General features: G+C 42.4%; 1 protein-coding gene across 11 annotated transcripts in view; it reads right to left on the bottom strand.

The window, feature by feature from the left end:
• The window catches only part of ABI1 (abl interactor 1), an 85187-nt gene that overhangs the window by 45208 nt on the left and 23654 nt on the right, over window positions 1–16325 (bottom strand). For all 11 annotated transcript variants that reach the window (XM_074833527.1, XM_074833557.1, XM_074833537.1 and 8 more), the window contains exon 2: window positions 14473–14640. In XM_074833527.1, coding sequence (XP_074689628.1) covers window positions 14473–14640 — 168 coding nt within the window. The remainder of the gene's footprint in view (window positions 1–14472; window positions 14641–16325) is intronic.

The raw sequence follows: 16325 nt of genomic DNA, 5'->3' as shown, positions 1-16325 counted from the left end.
TAAGTGAGGTCAATGTACTTTTTGGATTTAAAGTTGCATATATCCATTCAGCAATACAGACAGTGTACTCCCAGAAGTATATAGCTAATGTAAACAACAACTATACATTTGTTTTAAGAACTACCATGATGAATGGATGTAGGAAAATGGGCAGGAAGGGAAGAATACACAGGAAAAGTATCTTTATTCGAGTAAGATCTGCAGACTGCTCACAATCTGTTTTTCCAGGATGTTTGCTTAAGTCACATAATTGTTTGCAGAACCTCCGCTTTCTAAAATGGCATTTGGAAAAATTCACACCACATTTTCTTTATTTTGTTTCTACCGATTAGATGATGCTTTTAAACATTATCAAACTTGGTGAACTGCCATTATCCAGTAATGACCAGGCAGCAAGCATTCTCTCAATCTTATTTCAGGTAAACATTTCACATGGAAAACAGCCTTTTAAAAGTTTTTCAAGTAATTTACAAAAGAATAAACGCATTAGACACATTTCCAAGTAATTCAGCCAGGTCTAGTAGAGAGCATCTCTGAATTGTTCTTGCATTGACTGAAGGACTACACATTTAAAGCAGACCAGAGAAATACAGTTTCATAAAGATGTTGAGTTGAAAATAAGATGCAAGTAACCTGGAGTTGTGGTCCCATCAAGCTCCTTTTGCTCCCAGGCCTGGAGATATAGAAGTAAGAAGCAAGCTAACTGGGATTGAAGCTTGGTACTCTCTCTGGCAGCCAAGAAGCACATTGCACTGCAGGAAGAATGCTTAAAGCAGCAAAATCCCAAGTGATTGAACTTGAATTTCTCTCAGTGAGAGCTTACGGAAACCATCCCCCACTTCCTGAAGTTTCATTATTTGTTAATGTGCCACAGCCAATACTAAGAGAAAAACACATTATTTTAACCAAAACACTATAAACACCCCCGGAAGTGCTCTCCTCAGGTTTTAGCATCCACATACCAGAGCAGTACCAAACGCTACCACTACATCAGGGATGCTTCAAAACTGTAATACATGAAACTAGCACTTCTGAGGTCAGCTGTCATGCTCCTGTCAAAATAAGGCACTAGTGGACATGTCTACACATCACATGGATGAGCATCATTCATATAGCACAGGAACAGATATGCTTAATTACACATCAGTTTAGGAGGAGCCTAGAACAGTGGTACATAAGTGGCAAGCAGATCATCCTCAGTGTGCAGAGAGGAACAAATAAAATAAAGGATGGTCTAACTCCTATCAGCTTATAACCCTGTCAGTGCTGTCTCTCAACATGAGATTTAGGGTGTATGAGGGAACTAAATCCAAACACAGCGGCACAGGTAAGAGGTTAGGTAGTTGAGAAAGTCTGATTTATTTCAGGTTGTTTGACTGGACTTCTCTCTTTACCTTAATGACCATAATTACATGAAGATAGCACATTCCTGGTATGACTTACAGATTTCAGCTCCCAAATGTCCTCAGTTACTTCAGCATTCCACTCATCACCACAGCAGGCAAAAAGTGCCCTGAGTGGGAGCACTGAAATAACATAACATTTATACTGTTCATCCACTCTCAAGTGCCATGTTTCATCTGCCAAGACACACATGCAGATCAACTGCCTAATTTCAAGCTAAGTTTGTTTTTTAAAAACATCCAGGCTTAAACAGTACTTGAATTTCTTCTAATTAAGAGGAATAAACAATTTGCTAGTCCACATGAGCTGGTGTGTTGGGTTTGTGTGTGTGTGGCAAGGGGTCTGGGTAGCAGGGGAGGGGGCTACAGCAGTGGCCCTGTGTGAGAAGCTTTTCGAAGCTCCCTCAGCTCCAAGTCAGACCCACCTCTGGTCAAGACCAGGTCAATTTGAGATGGTGGCTGCACCTCTGTGATAACACATTTAAGAAGGGGAACCTGGGAGGAGGAGCTGGAGTTGTGAGGAGTTATGAGGAGGACACCTATGTAAACACGGAGATCAGTGGAAGAAAGGAGGAGGAAGGAGGGTGGGTGGGGGGGGGAAGTGCACCACAGCAGGCACACCCCCCCCCTCCCCGCAGCCAATGGGGACATCCCCCCTGCAGCCCATGGAGGTCTACGGTGGAGCAGATGCCCACCTGCAGCCTGGGGAGGACACCACCCTGTTGTAGTTTGGCACTGGGAGGACTGCAACATGCAGGAGGGACCCATGCCAGAGCCGCCTGGGAAATGCTGCGGCCCATGGGAAGGACTCACGTTGGAGAAAGTTCATGGAGGACTGTCTCCCATGAGAGGGACACCACACTGGAGCAGGGGAAGAATGTGAGGAGTCCTCCCCCTGAGGAGGAAGGAGCAGCAGGACTGACTGCAACCCCATTCCCTGCCCCCTGCACCACTGATGGAGAGGAGGTAGAGAAATCAGGAGCAAAGCTGAGCCCTGGAAGAAGGGAGGGCTGGGGGATGGTGTTTTCAAGATGTGGTAATGCTTCTCACTGCCCCACTCTGTCTGTATAGTGTTGTTGCTGTTAGTGTCTGAATTAAATTGATGTTCTTTTTCTTCCCTAATGAGTGTCTTTTGCCACTGACTGTAATGGGTGAGTTATCTCTCCCTGTCCTTATCTCAATTCCTGAGCCTTTTTGTTTATTTTCTCCTTCTTATTCCTGGGAGGGGGAAGGGGTAAGTGAGCAGCGGCGTGGTGCTCAGTTGACCTCTGGGCTCAAACCACGACAGCTGGCATGTGATTAGCTTACCATACACCACCTATCAGGTATTAGAGAGCAAAAATATGTACACTGCTCAAAAACTTCAGTTAACACCTTTTCCAGCCTAGTTTAGGAGACAAGCCTTATTGACAGTGCAACTTACCTCTTTTAGTCCTGTACTACATCTTGCCCAATACTTGACTTAACAATACACATAAGAAAATCCTATAAATGGGCAAAGAAGGATCACCCTTCCAAAGACGATGTTTATCCCCTTCCTGGTCAGATAAAGGTTGATTTGTGGTTTGAAGTCTTACCCCTACAACCTTATACAGCCTAGTTTTGAACACAGTTCAAAAATATAACTTAGAAGAAAAAACAATCCCATAAGAAACTGAGTTCAACAAGAAAGCAGAATTTCCTACAATCAAATCAAGCCTTTCAGTCAGTATTTCCTTGTTCTTATATTTTCAAAAGATGGCCCAACTGACCTTTCCTCAAGCAATGATATGTTTTATTTTCATCATGACCCCTCTTAACTCTAAGATCCCCATCCTACTTGTTCTCACTTTGTATAGAAGCATTATAGCTTTTAACCACACCCTTGTTGCTCCTGGTTTTGCCACATACAGGAATTTGAGAGAATGTGACAAGATCAGGTTGACAAGAAACTATTTTTCTCTCACAAGCAAGGAACAGAGAAGTCAGTTACAAGAAATAGCGAGTTATGCTTCAGTCCCCATGTGACACCCCACTGAATTGCACTGATGGATCCATTGTAAATAACCATCCCAGGGCAATGTGTGTGTGGGGGGGGGGAAAGCAAGTGCTTTCAGGCCTGAACAGGTGAAGCTACAAAACCACTGAACACCAGCATTCATACAAGGGTACTTTCAGGAAAAAGTCATAGCTATTTAGCAGATTCTCAAAGAGGAAGCAAACAAAATATAACATCTGGGGTTCTATGGTCATGTACTAACATTTTTGTGCCCATAAGATATAATTAGGCACAATATGAGGCAAAATTATTAAGTAACTATTCGCTGGAACTGGGCATGGACATTAGAAATGGAAACAACAGCTTTAGTAATCTATTTTTGGAAATTGAGGAAGAGGCAGACTTACTTTTATGGTGGTTACTTCTACATGCAAAGCCAGCATTCCAAATGGGAATGACTGAATAAGCGAATCATGGCCTCCACTAGTTGTCACTCAAACTGTGCTAGTCCAAAACATATTCCAATTTTTCTCAAAAAAGAAAAACCCTACATACAGTACAGCCTTAACCAAACAAATCTACAATTTTATTTACACTACCACCACGATACCCTTTCCATGATGGCACTAGCAGTAGGGTCAGTTAAGCATCAACAATACTCTCTAGTGGAATAAATAGTTATGAAAAAAATAATATACATGGTAGCCTATTTCTATTTCAGTGTTTAGCCACAAATTATATCAATTAATACAATTTCACACACACTTTTTTCCATTACAGTAAAGGGAAACTTTTCACTTTGTGCTCTGCACCAGCCCCAGTGATGCAGAGCTCATACTGTCCCAGATGATGTTGGGGAAGAGATACACACCAGGGCACAGCAGCCATGTGACAAGTGGTAAATTTAACACAGTTGGATAGATTTCTACATTTCATACACACTTTTTCAAAGTTACCACAGAAGTTGTCCCAGCTTTAAAAGAGCAGCTAATATTTCATTCATATACCTCCCATGAACTAATAAAAGAGTTTGTTCACTGCATATATATAGCCTGTAAGGGGGCTTTTCCAAGAGAAGCATAACAGATATCAATGAGTCCCAAAAGGCTACTAACAAAGAGAATAAAGTCAAACCAGCAGCAGTACAAAGAGTGGCAGAATGTTACTGCTGGCTTATAAAACACTCATGTGAATCATTACTTGGTTTTCCATCCGCTGATCAACATTAGCTAAGCACTTATGTGTCCCCCTATAAAACCAGCCAGCAGAAAGCACTAAGCAATTCCCATCTGAACAGCACAAGAAATCCAGCCACAAGCACCCAGCACCATGTGTTTGTGTGCCTGAGTGAGATTATGAAGAGGGTTACTTCAGTGATGCAGTACAACCAAGCCTCATCTGCTCCACAAAAAGCTTCTTGTACTTGCTCTTTCCCAAATATAGTCAGCTCAAGCATAACACTACCCAGCTACCATGAAAACCAACATCCCAAATAGCCGCACTGGATGGCACAGATACAGTGACAGACTGAACACTTTGGTAGCTGGTTACCTGCTGCTGTATTAGACACAATGTTCTTATAACCATCACCTCATAACACTGCATTTCCTTTTTGCTTTGCCCTTATGCCACTAAAACATTGACAGAGATAAGAAAACCCTAATTCAACATAAAACAGGAACTATTCACATGTGAAGACTGCTGGTTTATTGAGACTTGAAATAGAAGGAAAATTAATTTCAGGTAACAATCTAATCAGATGCATCTGAAGTAAAAAAAAAAGACTCCTTGAAAAGTCTAATATGTGACTTTACAGCAGGGTAGTGACACATTTCATTTATGTGGTATATCTTTCAGATAAGAGAGGTTTTCATTAAAAAAAGAAAGACTGTACAAACACCCTTGACTCCTTTGTCGCACAGAATTATCAAAAAGGCCTTTCAGAGCAATGCTCGCAGTCCTGGGATTTTTGGCTTTGATTTCAGAAAACAAGAGGCTGCATCAGGCCTCTTAATTTAGTATTTAATGAGGTATCCAGAGCTCATGGTCAAATACTCATTCAGCAAAAAGGAGGTTTTAATGGTCTAAAACACATTGAAAACTATGCATTCAGACTGCCCTTCTACCAGACTGTGGAGTGGAAATCGGCATACGAAGGAATTCATTCCAATCAACGGTTATTGAAGTTAGCAACTTCCCCCCTTCCCCAAAAGCACATTCAAACCCTGCGTTCACAAAAAGTGGAAATAAAGAACGACAGGAAACAAAAGTTTCTGACTCAGTTTCTGCTTCTCCAAAGAAAGGCTGACAGTTGTGGTTGCTCTCTCATAGGTGTACATAACTAAGTATCATGGGGGGTTTTTTGTTTGGTTTGTTTTGATTTTTTTTGTTGGTCATGCATTGGGTTTTTTTGACTGCATCAGCTGAACTGTACAGGAATTACAGACAGATCCTATGTGTATTCATTTGTGGTCATGAAGGGAATTTCTCAACAGAACAGCTGACATGGCAACCCTGACACATTATACTACATTCTGAGCAATTTATACATATCATGTAGAAGCTGATATCCACAAAGTTAACAACAATTTTCATAAGCAGACAGATAACAAGAGCAAGCACAGTACAACTTCTTGGAGCCTTGGCCTCTATTACAAAGAGCACAGGAAGAACAGGATGTGAAGCAAAGGCCACAGAGATAACTGTCAGCACTTTATTAGGAGAGGGAACATCACCCAGGGCAAGGTTAATCTAAACAAAAGGTGCACGTTTCTTCCTCATATTTAGAATATTTGTGTCTGCTGACAAGCAAGGGCAGTCCAATAGAACCAGAGAGAAGATATTATCTTTCTAATGAATACAAAATTAGTTGATGCTCTAGTTCCTGCAGAAACACTTAGTCTCTTCACATACTTCTGGATGTGCAGAAAGGAAAGTTTGTAGAGAAGCAGAGCTTACAAGGATTTGTAGACATGGAGTGGCAGTTTCTCCTCTGACTTTGTAACTGTCTCCCTCCTCACCATTTAGTTCCTATAGCTTATGAAGTGCCTTACAAGGAACAAAATCAGCTTTTAGGATATATCCATCTACGGCAGTATAACACTGAAAAGAGTCACACCATAGGGTAACTTGTTCCAGTGCTGTACCACACTCCAAAATAAAAAGGATTTTCCCAACTCCATGTACTAACCCGCCAAGCTTCAACTTGTGGCAAACTGTTCAACATTACACTGTCACTAACTACCAAGAGAAAGACTAACTACAAAGATGCCAGAGCTACACTTAAGTATTTGTAGGCTACCATTACATCACTGCTTTGCTTCCTCTTTGTCAGACTAAACATGCACAATTCCTTCAACATCTCCTTGTAGGCTGCATGCACCATCTCAGCATCCCTCTCTGCTGGACTACCTCTTGAACAAGGCAGAGGTGACAAAAAAAACTGACATGATGCTCCAGTTGAAGCCTTATCACTGCAGAGCAGATGATAATCACTGCCCTTCATCTGCCAGCCACACTCCTCACAACGCAGCCCTGCCACACTGTTTCACTTACTCAGATGCCCTTATTTTGTTGGTTCATGCTCAGCACAGCATCCACCAACACACCAGCTCCTTTTCAGCGGGACGACTACTCACAGCACATACAAATGCATGCGGTTATTCCACCTCAGGTGTAGAGCCTTGCACCTTGCCCAGTTTCCTAATCCAGCCTGTCCAGATCCCTCTGTAGAGCCTTCCTACCCTCAAGCAGATCAACACTCCCGCCCAACTTGCTGTTGTCTACAAACTTACTGAGGGTGCACTTGATCCCCTCATCCAAATCGCTGATAAAGACATTAAACAGGAGTGGCCCCAGTGCTGAGCCCTGGGGAACACCACTTGTGACCGGCCACCAACTGCATTTAACTCCATTCACCACAACTCTTTGGCCTCAGCCATCCAACCAGTTTTTTACCCAGCAAAGGGCACGCCATTCCAAACTGTAGGCAGTTTCTCCAGGAGAGAACGCTGTGGGAAATGGTGTCAAAGGCTTTACTAAAGTCTAGGCAGACAACATCCACTGGCTCGATCCTCACGTTTCTCAAGGTTCCTCTGCACTGAATCTCTGCTATTCAGCATATGAGTCACCTTTCGTAATTTAGAGTTATCCTCAAATTTGCTGAGGATATGCTTTGGGTCCTGAATAGTCTCCAAAGAATATTCTGAACAGTGTGGCCTCCAGTATCAACCCTGCTTGTTAGCAACTGTCAACCATTTGCTAGTTCTGGCTAATTTTCTTTCCAGTTAACAGTCCTTTTGTCCAACCTATATGTTCTTCCTGTCAGAGAACAAGATCAGAGTTTTAAGCATCCTCTTCTTTTTAAAGAGGCAACTTCGGGGTAAAAGTACCTGGACAGCTGTCCTTTGGAAGCACAGTCATTACTAAGAGGATCTGGAGAGGTCTCTTCCTTCCATCCATAAGTGTACTAAAGTACTCTACATAATTGCTTGTTCCTCGTCATGACCACCCACATTCATCAGCAGATGATTTGTCACGTTTTCTACTTCTTGGCTTTCAAACATGAATTTGAACTGCAGTGTGAGCATATACCACAATCTATGAATGCAGTATCACATTAATTCAAAGGACAGAGATACACACACTCTGAAAGCTCTTTCCTACAAACACAAAGAGTCCCCACTGTATGTGGACTGCATTACACCTCTTCAAATATCAGAGACCTGCTGAGCACCTAACAGCTCTTGTGTTCTCTCCTGGCATCAAACACCAACTACTGTGTTCTCAACTTGCTACTACTTAGGAGCTCACCCCTTCAAGCCCCAGAACATCTTCAGCAGAGCTCCTCTGAAACCTAATCCACATCAGTCCTGACTGGTTGTTCACCCAATGGAAGAGGCCTTAGTATATGGTGATGGGGGTGGTGTGTATGTGTGATTCAACACAGGCTACAGCTGTAAGTTTCTGAAGTCCTACAAGAAAAGATAACATCTTTACCGCCCCTGACTTTAGCTAGACAACCATACCACAGAAATATGTGGCTTTCTGCTTGCATGCAGCATTTGAATTACACAAGCAATGAATTTGACATGGATGGTGACAGGCAAGATTCTAAACTAATTCAGGGATTTTTTTTTTTTTAGTTCTAAAAGCTTATAACTTTTAATGATGACAAAAGATGCACATACACCTTTTTTCTGCTGAGAGTTATGCTTTCAGAATATATTGTTTTGTAATAGTCCCTATTTCGCATTAGAGAAGAACTTCAGATGCAGAAGAAAATCTTAACACTGAATATTTAAGAGGTGCAGTATTTCCTGGTACTAAACATCATTTCTTAAGGAGTCTATTGCTTGCTTCATGCTTCAAGAGGCATGGATTTAAGTACTGAGCTATTTAAAAACTGTTTATGTCCAGGAAAAAAAAAGCAATAGTTGCTACACCCAGTACTGCAGCTGCTCTGACAGAAACGTGAGCACTGATCTGTTACATTTTTCAGTTTTGACACAGTAATAAACAAGGATGTCCCTGTCAACCTCTCTCTCCTCTGACAAATATGGCTGTCTCATCTTCATTCTCTTTAATTTTGTGGAAGTGAAGCAGCAAAAAATTTATCTTAAAGTACATGTTTAAGTCAGCTCTTCTTTCCAAGAGAGGAGGGGAAGAGAGGGGAACCACCAAGAACCAGTAAATCAAAAGACCAAAAGAACAGAAGCCAAAATTTCTAGAGGAGCAGTTTTCACTTGTCAAATATTCAAGCTATGAAGAGCTGAGTTTTTAACTCCTCTACTAAAAGACAATGATTTTCAAAATGGAGGGAGAGATACAGAGGATTTTTTAATTTTATTTTTTTAACAACTAACTCATTGGCTTATAGGACCCATGCAAGAATAGCACAAATGAACAACATTAGTTTAAACAGCAAACTAGAATTTTATTTAATGCCCACAGGAAATAAACATAATGAAGTATAAACTGCATTCAGAACATAAATATCATGTCTTGCTTAATTCATAATCAGGGTACATGAAAAAATGCTGAGTTTATTTAGTTGCAGCACACCTTAAGAAACATCGTATGCTGAATGTTAAGGCCTTCATTCCTTCCCCACCTCAATGTCCAAGGTCCTTCCCAGTATCTCCCATTGCAGGCTGACCCCCAGCTGCTTCTTTCCTCTTTCACTGCCCAGTCCATGCATTCACTCATCTTCCCTAAAATTGCTGCAAGAGAAAATACTACCTATTCCAGACACCTTACACTATATAAGCTATGAATAAAGCAAAACACCTGCCTACTGTTGTTCAATCTTCAAGGAAAGTTTCTTTTTGGTTGCTGCAACTGAAGGTAACCTATACCACAGCAGAACTGCTGCTCTGCTACTACCAAGCATTTGTGGATGGACAAGTCAGCAGTGACTGCTAGGAACCACATGGGGCCTGAGTCCTTCCTCCATTGCCTTTTTACACTGACGTCCCATAGGGAAAGTGGAGATGGCACACCGTAACAGTGCGGCACTCAGGCTGGCTCTGCTTTCACATCTTGGATCAAAACTACCTCAACTCCCACCTGAAATTTCCCTTATAAGTACAGCCATTCTCAAGGCAAATAAGAACAAACTAAAAGCACCAAACAGGAACTGACAGAAATATGCAATGTAACTGCGACTGCAACAGAAAGTTTGTAGTAGGGAGTCTGGAGGTATATACAGAATCATAGAATTGTTTAGGTTGGAAAAGACCTCTAAGATCATCAGGTCCAACCATTAACCTAACACTACCAAGTCCACCACTAAACCATGTCCCTAAGCACCTTATAAACACCTCCAGGGTGACTCAACCGCTCCCCTGGGCAGCCTGGTCCAATGTTTGTCAACCCTTAGGGTGAAGAAATTGTTCCTAATATCCAATCTAAAACCTCTCCTGGTGCAACTTGAGGCCATTTCCTCTTGTCCTATTGCTTGTTACTTGGGAAAGAGAGACCAATACCCACCTCCTTACAGTCTCCTTTCAGGTAGTTGTAGAGAGCAATAAGGTCCCCCCTGAGTCTCCTTTCCTCCAGGCTAAACAATCCCAGTAGCCACTTGTCACAAGACTTGTTCTCTAGACCCTTCACCAGCTTTGTTGCCCTTCTTTGGACATGCTCCAGCACCTCAATGTCTTTCTTGCAGCGAGGGGCCCAAAACTGAACACAGTAATCGAGGTGCGGCCTCACCAGTGCCAAGTACAGGGGTAAGATCACTTCCCTGTCCCTTCTGGCCACACTATTTCTGATACAAGCCAGGATACCATTGGCCGCCTTGGCCACCTGGGCACACTGCTGGCTCATACTGAGCCAGCTGTCAACCAACACCCCCAGGTCCTTTTCTCCCAGCAACTTTCCAGCCACTCTTCCCCAGGCCTGTGGCGTTGCATGGGGTTGTTGTGACCCAAGTGCAGGACCCGGCACTCAGCCTTGCTGAACCTCATACAATTGGCCTCAGCCCATCGATCCAGCCTGTCCAGATCCCTCTGTAGAGCCTTCCTACCCTCAAGCAGATCAACACTCCTGCCCAACTTGCTGTTGTCTACAAACTTACTGAGGGTGCACTTGATCCCCTCATCCAAATCGCTGATAAAGACATTAAACAGGAGTGGCCCCAGTGCTGAGCCCTGGGGAACACCACTTGTGACCGGCCACCAACTGCATTTAACTCCATTCACCACAACTCTTTGGCCTCAGCCATCCAACCAGTTTTTTACCCAGCAAAGGGCACGCCATTCCAAACTGTAGGCAGTTTCTCCAGGAGAGAACGCTGTGGGAAATGGTGTCAAAGGCTTTACTAAAGTCTAGGCAGACAACATCCACAGCCTTTTCCTCATCCACTAAAGCAGGTCACCTTGTCATAAAAGGAGATCAGGTTAGTCAAGCAGGACCTGCCTTTCATAAACCCACGCTGACTGGGCCTGATTGTCCGGTTATCCTGTACATGCTGCACAATAGTGCTCAACATGCTCCATAACCTTCCCTGGCACTGAGGTCAGACTGGCAGGTCCCCAGATCCTCCTTCCAGCCCGTCTTGCAGATGGGTGTCACGTTTGCTAACCTTAGTGCCTTTAGTGAAGCCTTGACACTCGTGTTGGTCTGAAGTATAGACTTGCTATCTTCCCCTCACTGAGTCTTGCCTAACAGGATGAGTAGAATCTCTTATACCAGAAGGGTTTGCAAAAATACTCCAGAACAGTGATCAAGTCTCTACTCTGCCATATCAGAGCAGCTTGGAGAGGTCAAGTCAGCTTGGCAAAGCTCGAAGTCAATATCAAGGGTTTAAGCCAAAGAGCTGAGCTGTATGCGCACAGCTCTGTACATTTAGTGTAGTAAATAATTATGTGGCAGGTCACTCCAGACCCACACGTTACAGCTCAAAGACAACTATGACTGCAGAAAATATAGATGCAGCTGGGCAGGCTTTTGCTCTGGCTGCTATGTGAAAGCCATTCCTGGAGCTGTTCACTGCCTCTGTGCACTCAAAGCAGCACTCCCTCACCACAGTGTGGTTACTCATGTGAAGCCTCTCTGTTTGCTCTCAATGCAAAAACCAAAGTTTAATTAATTTTTCCTCTAAAAGCAAGCAAGCTTTCCATCTGTAAAATTAAGCCCCAGTAACAAGAATATAACACACCACACCATCACGTAACTTTTCACAAGTGCTTTTTCCAGTGAATAAGGTACATAGCTAGGAAAAATATCGAGTGGCTACTAATCAAGTTCAGCTATCCAGCCATTTAGCCTAGAGTCTTTCTGGAAAACATGCATAGAGAACTGAAACACAGTACGGGAACAAACTGCCTGCAGGTTAGAAGAGCCACAGGATTTTCTTTCATAGAGAGAAGAAAGGTATTTTAACCAGAAAAACTATCAAATTGTACCTTACTTCACAGATGCCTGCTCTATGTCGCAAAACCCAGAATTGAGTAATTGACTGGCAACGCCTCAGATCTGTGTTTCTAGACAATATTTCTCTCGTGGGGAAGAATTCCATTTTGAGAATATGTTCATGCCCATGCTTTAGCAGCACGAAAATATTCACAACTGATACAAGCATGGGGAAAGACACTCTGGAGACCTCAGAGAATTTAGAAACAGTCTATCAAAGCAACTGCACAGCAGATTTAAGACACGCAGTTGAAACATTTGAGCAGAAACATTTCAAAGCAAATAGCTGAGCTGGTATGTGTGTATTATCTGTATGCAGTTTAATTCTACAAAATTAGTCTGCAGAGGTTCATTTATAAGCAAGGATTAGTTTCAGTAAAGACCAACCAGGACAGAAACTACAAGTAAGTGACCTTGCTAAACACTCCTCAAAAACTCTACAAAGCACTGATTGTTCACAGTCTTTAGCAAACAGTTCATGTATCAGGTGACTCAATAGCTTTCAGCATAGTGCCTTCAACTCAAGCAGCAAACAGTACAGAGGGTTAACACCTTTTGTGCTAGTATCAAACATTTTGCTTTTTCTACAGTTAGTCATATCAGTGGGCCAATGAGAATTTAACAATAATTGCTTCACACACACTACAGCTCTGAAACACATTAAGAAAAGATGTGCTCATTATAAAAGGGCATCCAGTGCTTGGGAAAGTCTGTAGGTTCAGTCCTTTATCCAGTCACTTCTTTAGAGGTAGTCATAATCCTAACATCAAGAAATCTCTGGATACTTGACAGAACAAGAAACTTATCTACAGGAATTGTACTTCCTCCCACTTTCCTGCTTCAGTGACAGGTACTTTTAAAATACTTGATAGAGCTTTTAACACTGTGTAGTTCTTAGCACATACTAACTTGACAAGCCTTTTCAAAAGGTTTGTTACTAGGAGGGCCCTTCCACATGCACAGGAATCTTCTGTCTACCGACATGCCTTCAATGAAGCACTGCAATGCCATTTAACAGAAAGATTTTTTAGAAACCACAATTACTGGAAAACAACAGTAAACAGTAACAGGGCCTATGTGGAGACAGACAGCAGAGGCCACGAGAAGCATTTTCTTTCAAGTATTTGGTCTAAGGTGTACCACTAACAGGGTACTGGTTGACCAACAAAGGTTTTAAATTCACCAGCTGCACTGAAGAACATTTTAGGTTGAATTCTCTGAGATTTGTTTTTGAAATGTCTCAGGTAGGTATAGAACATAAAGCCCAGCAAAGATCCAACTGAATTTCAATACAAGCATACGACAGAGTGGACACTGGGCTCTCAACTCACTCAAGCCCACTTCAGAACAGCAATGTAAGGGTGAAATAACTGAGGGGATCCTGTCCCTCCCTTCCTTGGCACTAGTATGGCACACACTTGATTATGCAATAAGCCACTTCCAGGTTAAACACAAGACTTATTTTTTGGCTGAGTTAGTATACAATCAGACCAGTGCCAGATCAGCTACAAGGCAGGCAGCAGCAACTCTTGCTGCTCAGCAGCAGCCAGCTAGGATGAAGCTTCAGCCAAGGGAACACAGGCTGCCACTGACAGGGACAGGCCTGTTCTTTCCTGTCATCTATTTCCACGTCCTCCCTGCATCAACTCTAGTGATACTGCAGTCATAGTAACAAGTCAGGTCAGTTCACTCATCCAACTGCCTTGGCTTGAGCAGGTAGTGGCAGCATGTGAACCCCTCTCCCTCTCTGCACAGCTCATGAAATTACATCCTACAAGCGTATGAAAACAAATGAAGTTATTGTCTATGTTGCAACATTAAATAAAATGCCACTGCTCATACAGTACTTCTATATGGATTTCCTTCAGAAACAGAATCCTCCTCTCTACCCCTCCCCTCAACTGCAGCTTCAGATCTTGGAATCTTAATTATTAACTCATGCTTTAAACCAAATATCATCCCAGGGCTTCTTGACAAAGGAACTGTTTTATTTCAGTCATGACCTCCATCACAAAGTGCCTTTCATAAATATTAAAAGAAAAACGCCTTACCATTTTCTATCATGCTGCTCAGAGAATTCAAAGAAGTCAACATAAACTACCCAGCTCAGTAATAGAAGAGACAAGATAACGCCTCCTCCAATGTTGTCAGTTCTCTATTTAAAAAAAAAAAGATTACCTGGGAGATATGGTTGATGGAGGACTCCATCCTCCGTAGCTGGGATGCCTGGATGTCCAGCAGTTGTAATACATTGTTGGCCAGTGCATTGATCTGATAAGCAACACTGGCTAGAGATTGAGTTGTGTAGGCTTTGGTCTCTTCTAATGCTTTCCTTTTATCTGGAGCCTGTAAAGCAAAAGAACAAGATGTTTGCTTAAGGTCAGGAAAAGGGTAGGGGGTGGGGGAAAAAGGACAGGAACAAAAAATACAACCTATATTTAGAAGAATCTGTAATCAAGAAGATCTGACTGTGCAGTCAAAGTACTCAATCTGCATCTACATTTTAAAAATTCTCAATAATAAGGAGCAGCTACAGCATTTGAAAAATATTATCCATAAAGGAGTTACATGCCAAGATACAATTAATTCAGTAGAAAAACCAACATTATCGTGATTTGTTAGAGTTGAGTTTCTAAAGCCTGTCTAATCCTTCATTTCCCAAAAAGCCTCCAATTCCCCAGGAACACTGAAACGCAGCTTTCACCATATCTTATGAGGTCACACAGCCCAGGCCAACTAAAGACAGAAAAATATTTTCCCACAGTTGGGTGTCCCCTACTGCACGTCACCTACAAAGCCAACCCTCCAGTTATGCTGGCTACTACTCCCACAGTCCAGAAGGGTGAGTGAAACACCAGGATGGCATGCACAAAGGGCTCCTGCATGCAGAAATTACTCCTCCTCACAGAAAAGCTTAATAAACTTTCCTTGACATCTGAGAAAGTTCATCATTGAGAGGGCACACGTATTTTGAGGTGTCAGAAATGAGCACAGCTTCCCCCACAAAGGGCAAAAATATAAGGAAAGGATTATTTTCCCGCTGAAATCACACCTTGCTAAGGTGAAGTCCTCAATCTGTCCTGAGCCACTGCTCCCTAGTCAGAGGGCACGTTTAAGATGAGCAATTGTTTACATGACTTGAATCGAACAGCCCAGTTAAGTCCCTTCTCAGGGGCAGGATGGGAGGTACCAACAGCACCTCCACCTGGAAAATACACGCGCCCCCCGCCCCCCTCTGAAGTGCTGCCTGTATCACAGCTTGGGAGCTGGTAGTGGAGGCCATGTACTTCATCTGTTACTCAGCTTGCAAACTGCAGCTATCCAGGATTCTCTTTTCTTCCCTTTGTCGGAAAGGTGCACTGCATAAGGAAGGATTTGCAGTACATGATGACTCAATGCTACTGTAGTTTCTTCCTCATTTTATTTGTTTCTGGAATAGTCAGTTGATCTCAGCAACCAAAAGGAAAGGTTCATATTTATAGTCCCTTCCAACTAGACTTCTGTCTATTTTTACTATTGATTTCTTTGAATAACACTTGACACACATTGCATGCAACAGTTACAATATGAAGCACAAAGTCAGGAAACAAAGCAATTCCGTTTGCATTCAAATGAGCCCTGTATTTTCCAGTTTCTATGCACTGATTCATTCTTAAATCCTGACTCTTTTTTCTTCACCTCAATATTTTAGTTTAACATCCACAAGTGTTAAATCTACCCTGAGTTAAAGTATGAAAAGATGTAACAGCTAATAAGGAATCCTCCTTGTCTCTCTTGCTTTAAGGAGAAAACCAAAAGGCAAGCTGTTCATATACATTATATAGTTGCAGCATGACCTAAATACTGCAACACAAGCTATGTTAGGCTACCTCTTAATTAAGGATTTTTTAAACAAGCATTAATTCCCCCCCAATCTGGGAAATTTGTTCGTATTCATAATTAACATTCCTAGCACTGTTTTGACACTTATTAGAACACTTGATAAATGCCATCCTTCAATCGGATTCACATGCAGATGCCTTCTACAGTGT

The sequence above is a fragment of the Strix aluco genome, chromosome 1 (assembly GCF_031877795.1).
Source record: "Strix aluco isolate bStrAlu1 chromosome 1, bStrAlu1.hap1, whole genome shotgun sequence".
Lineage (NCBI taxonomy): Eukaryota > Metazoa > Chordata > Aves > Strigiformes > Strigidae > Strix > Strix aluco.
This window is presented reverse-complemented; position numbering and strand designations above follow the sequence as displayed.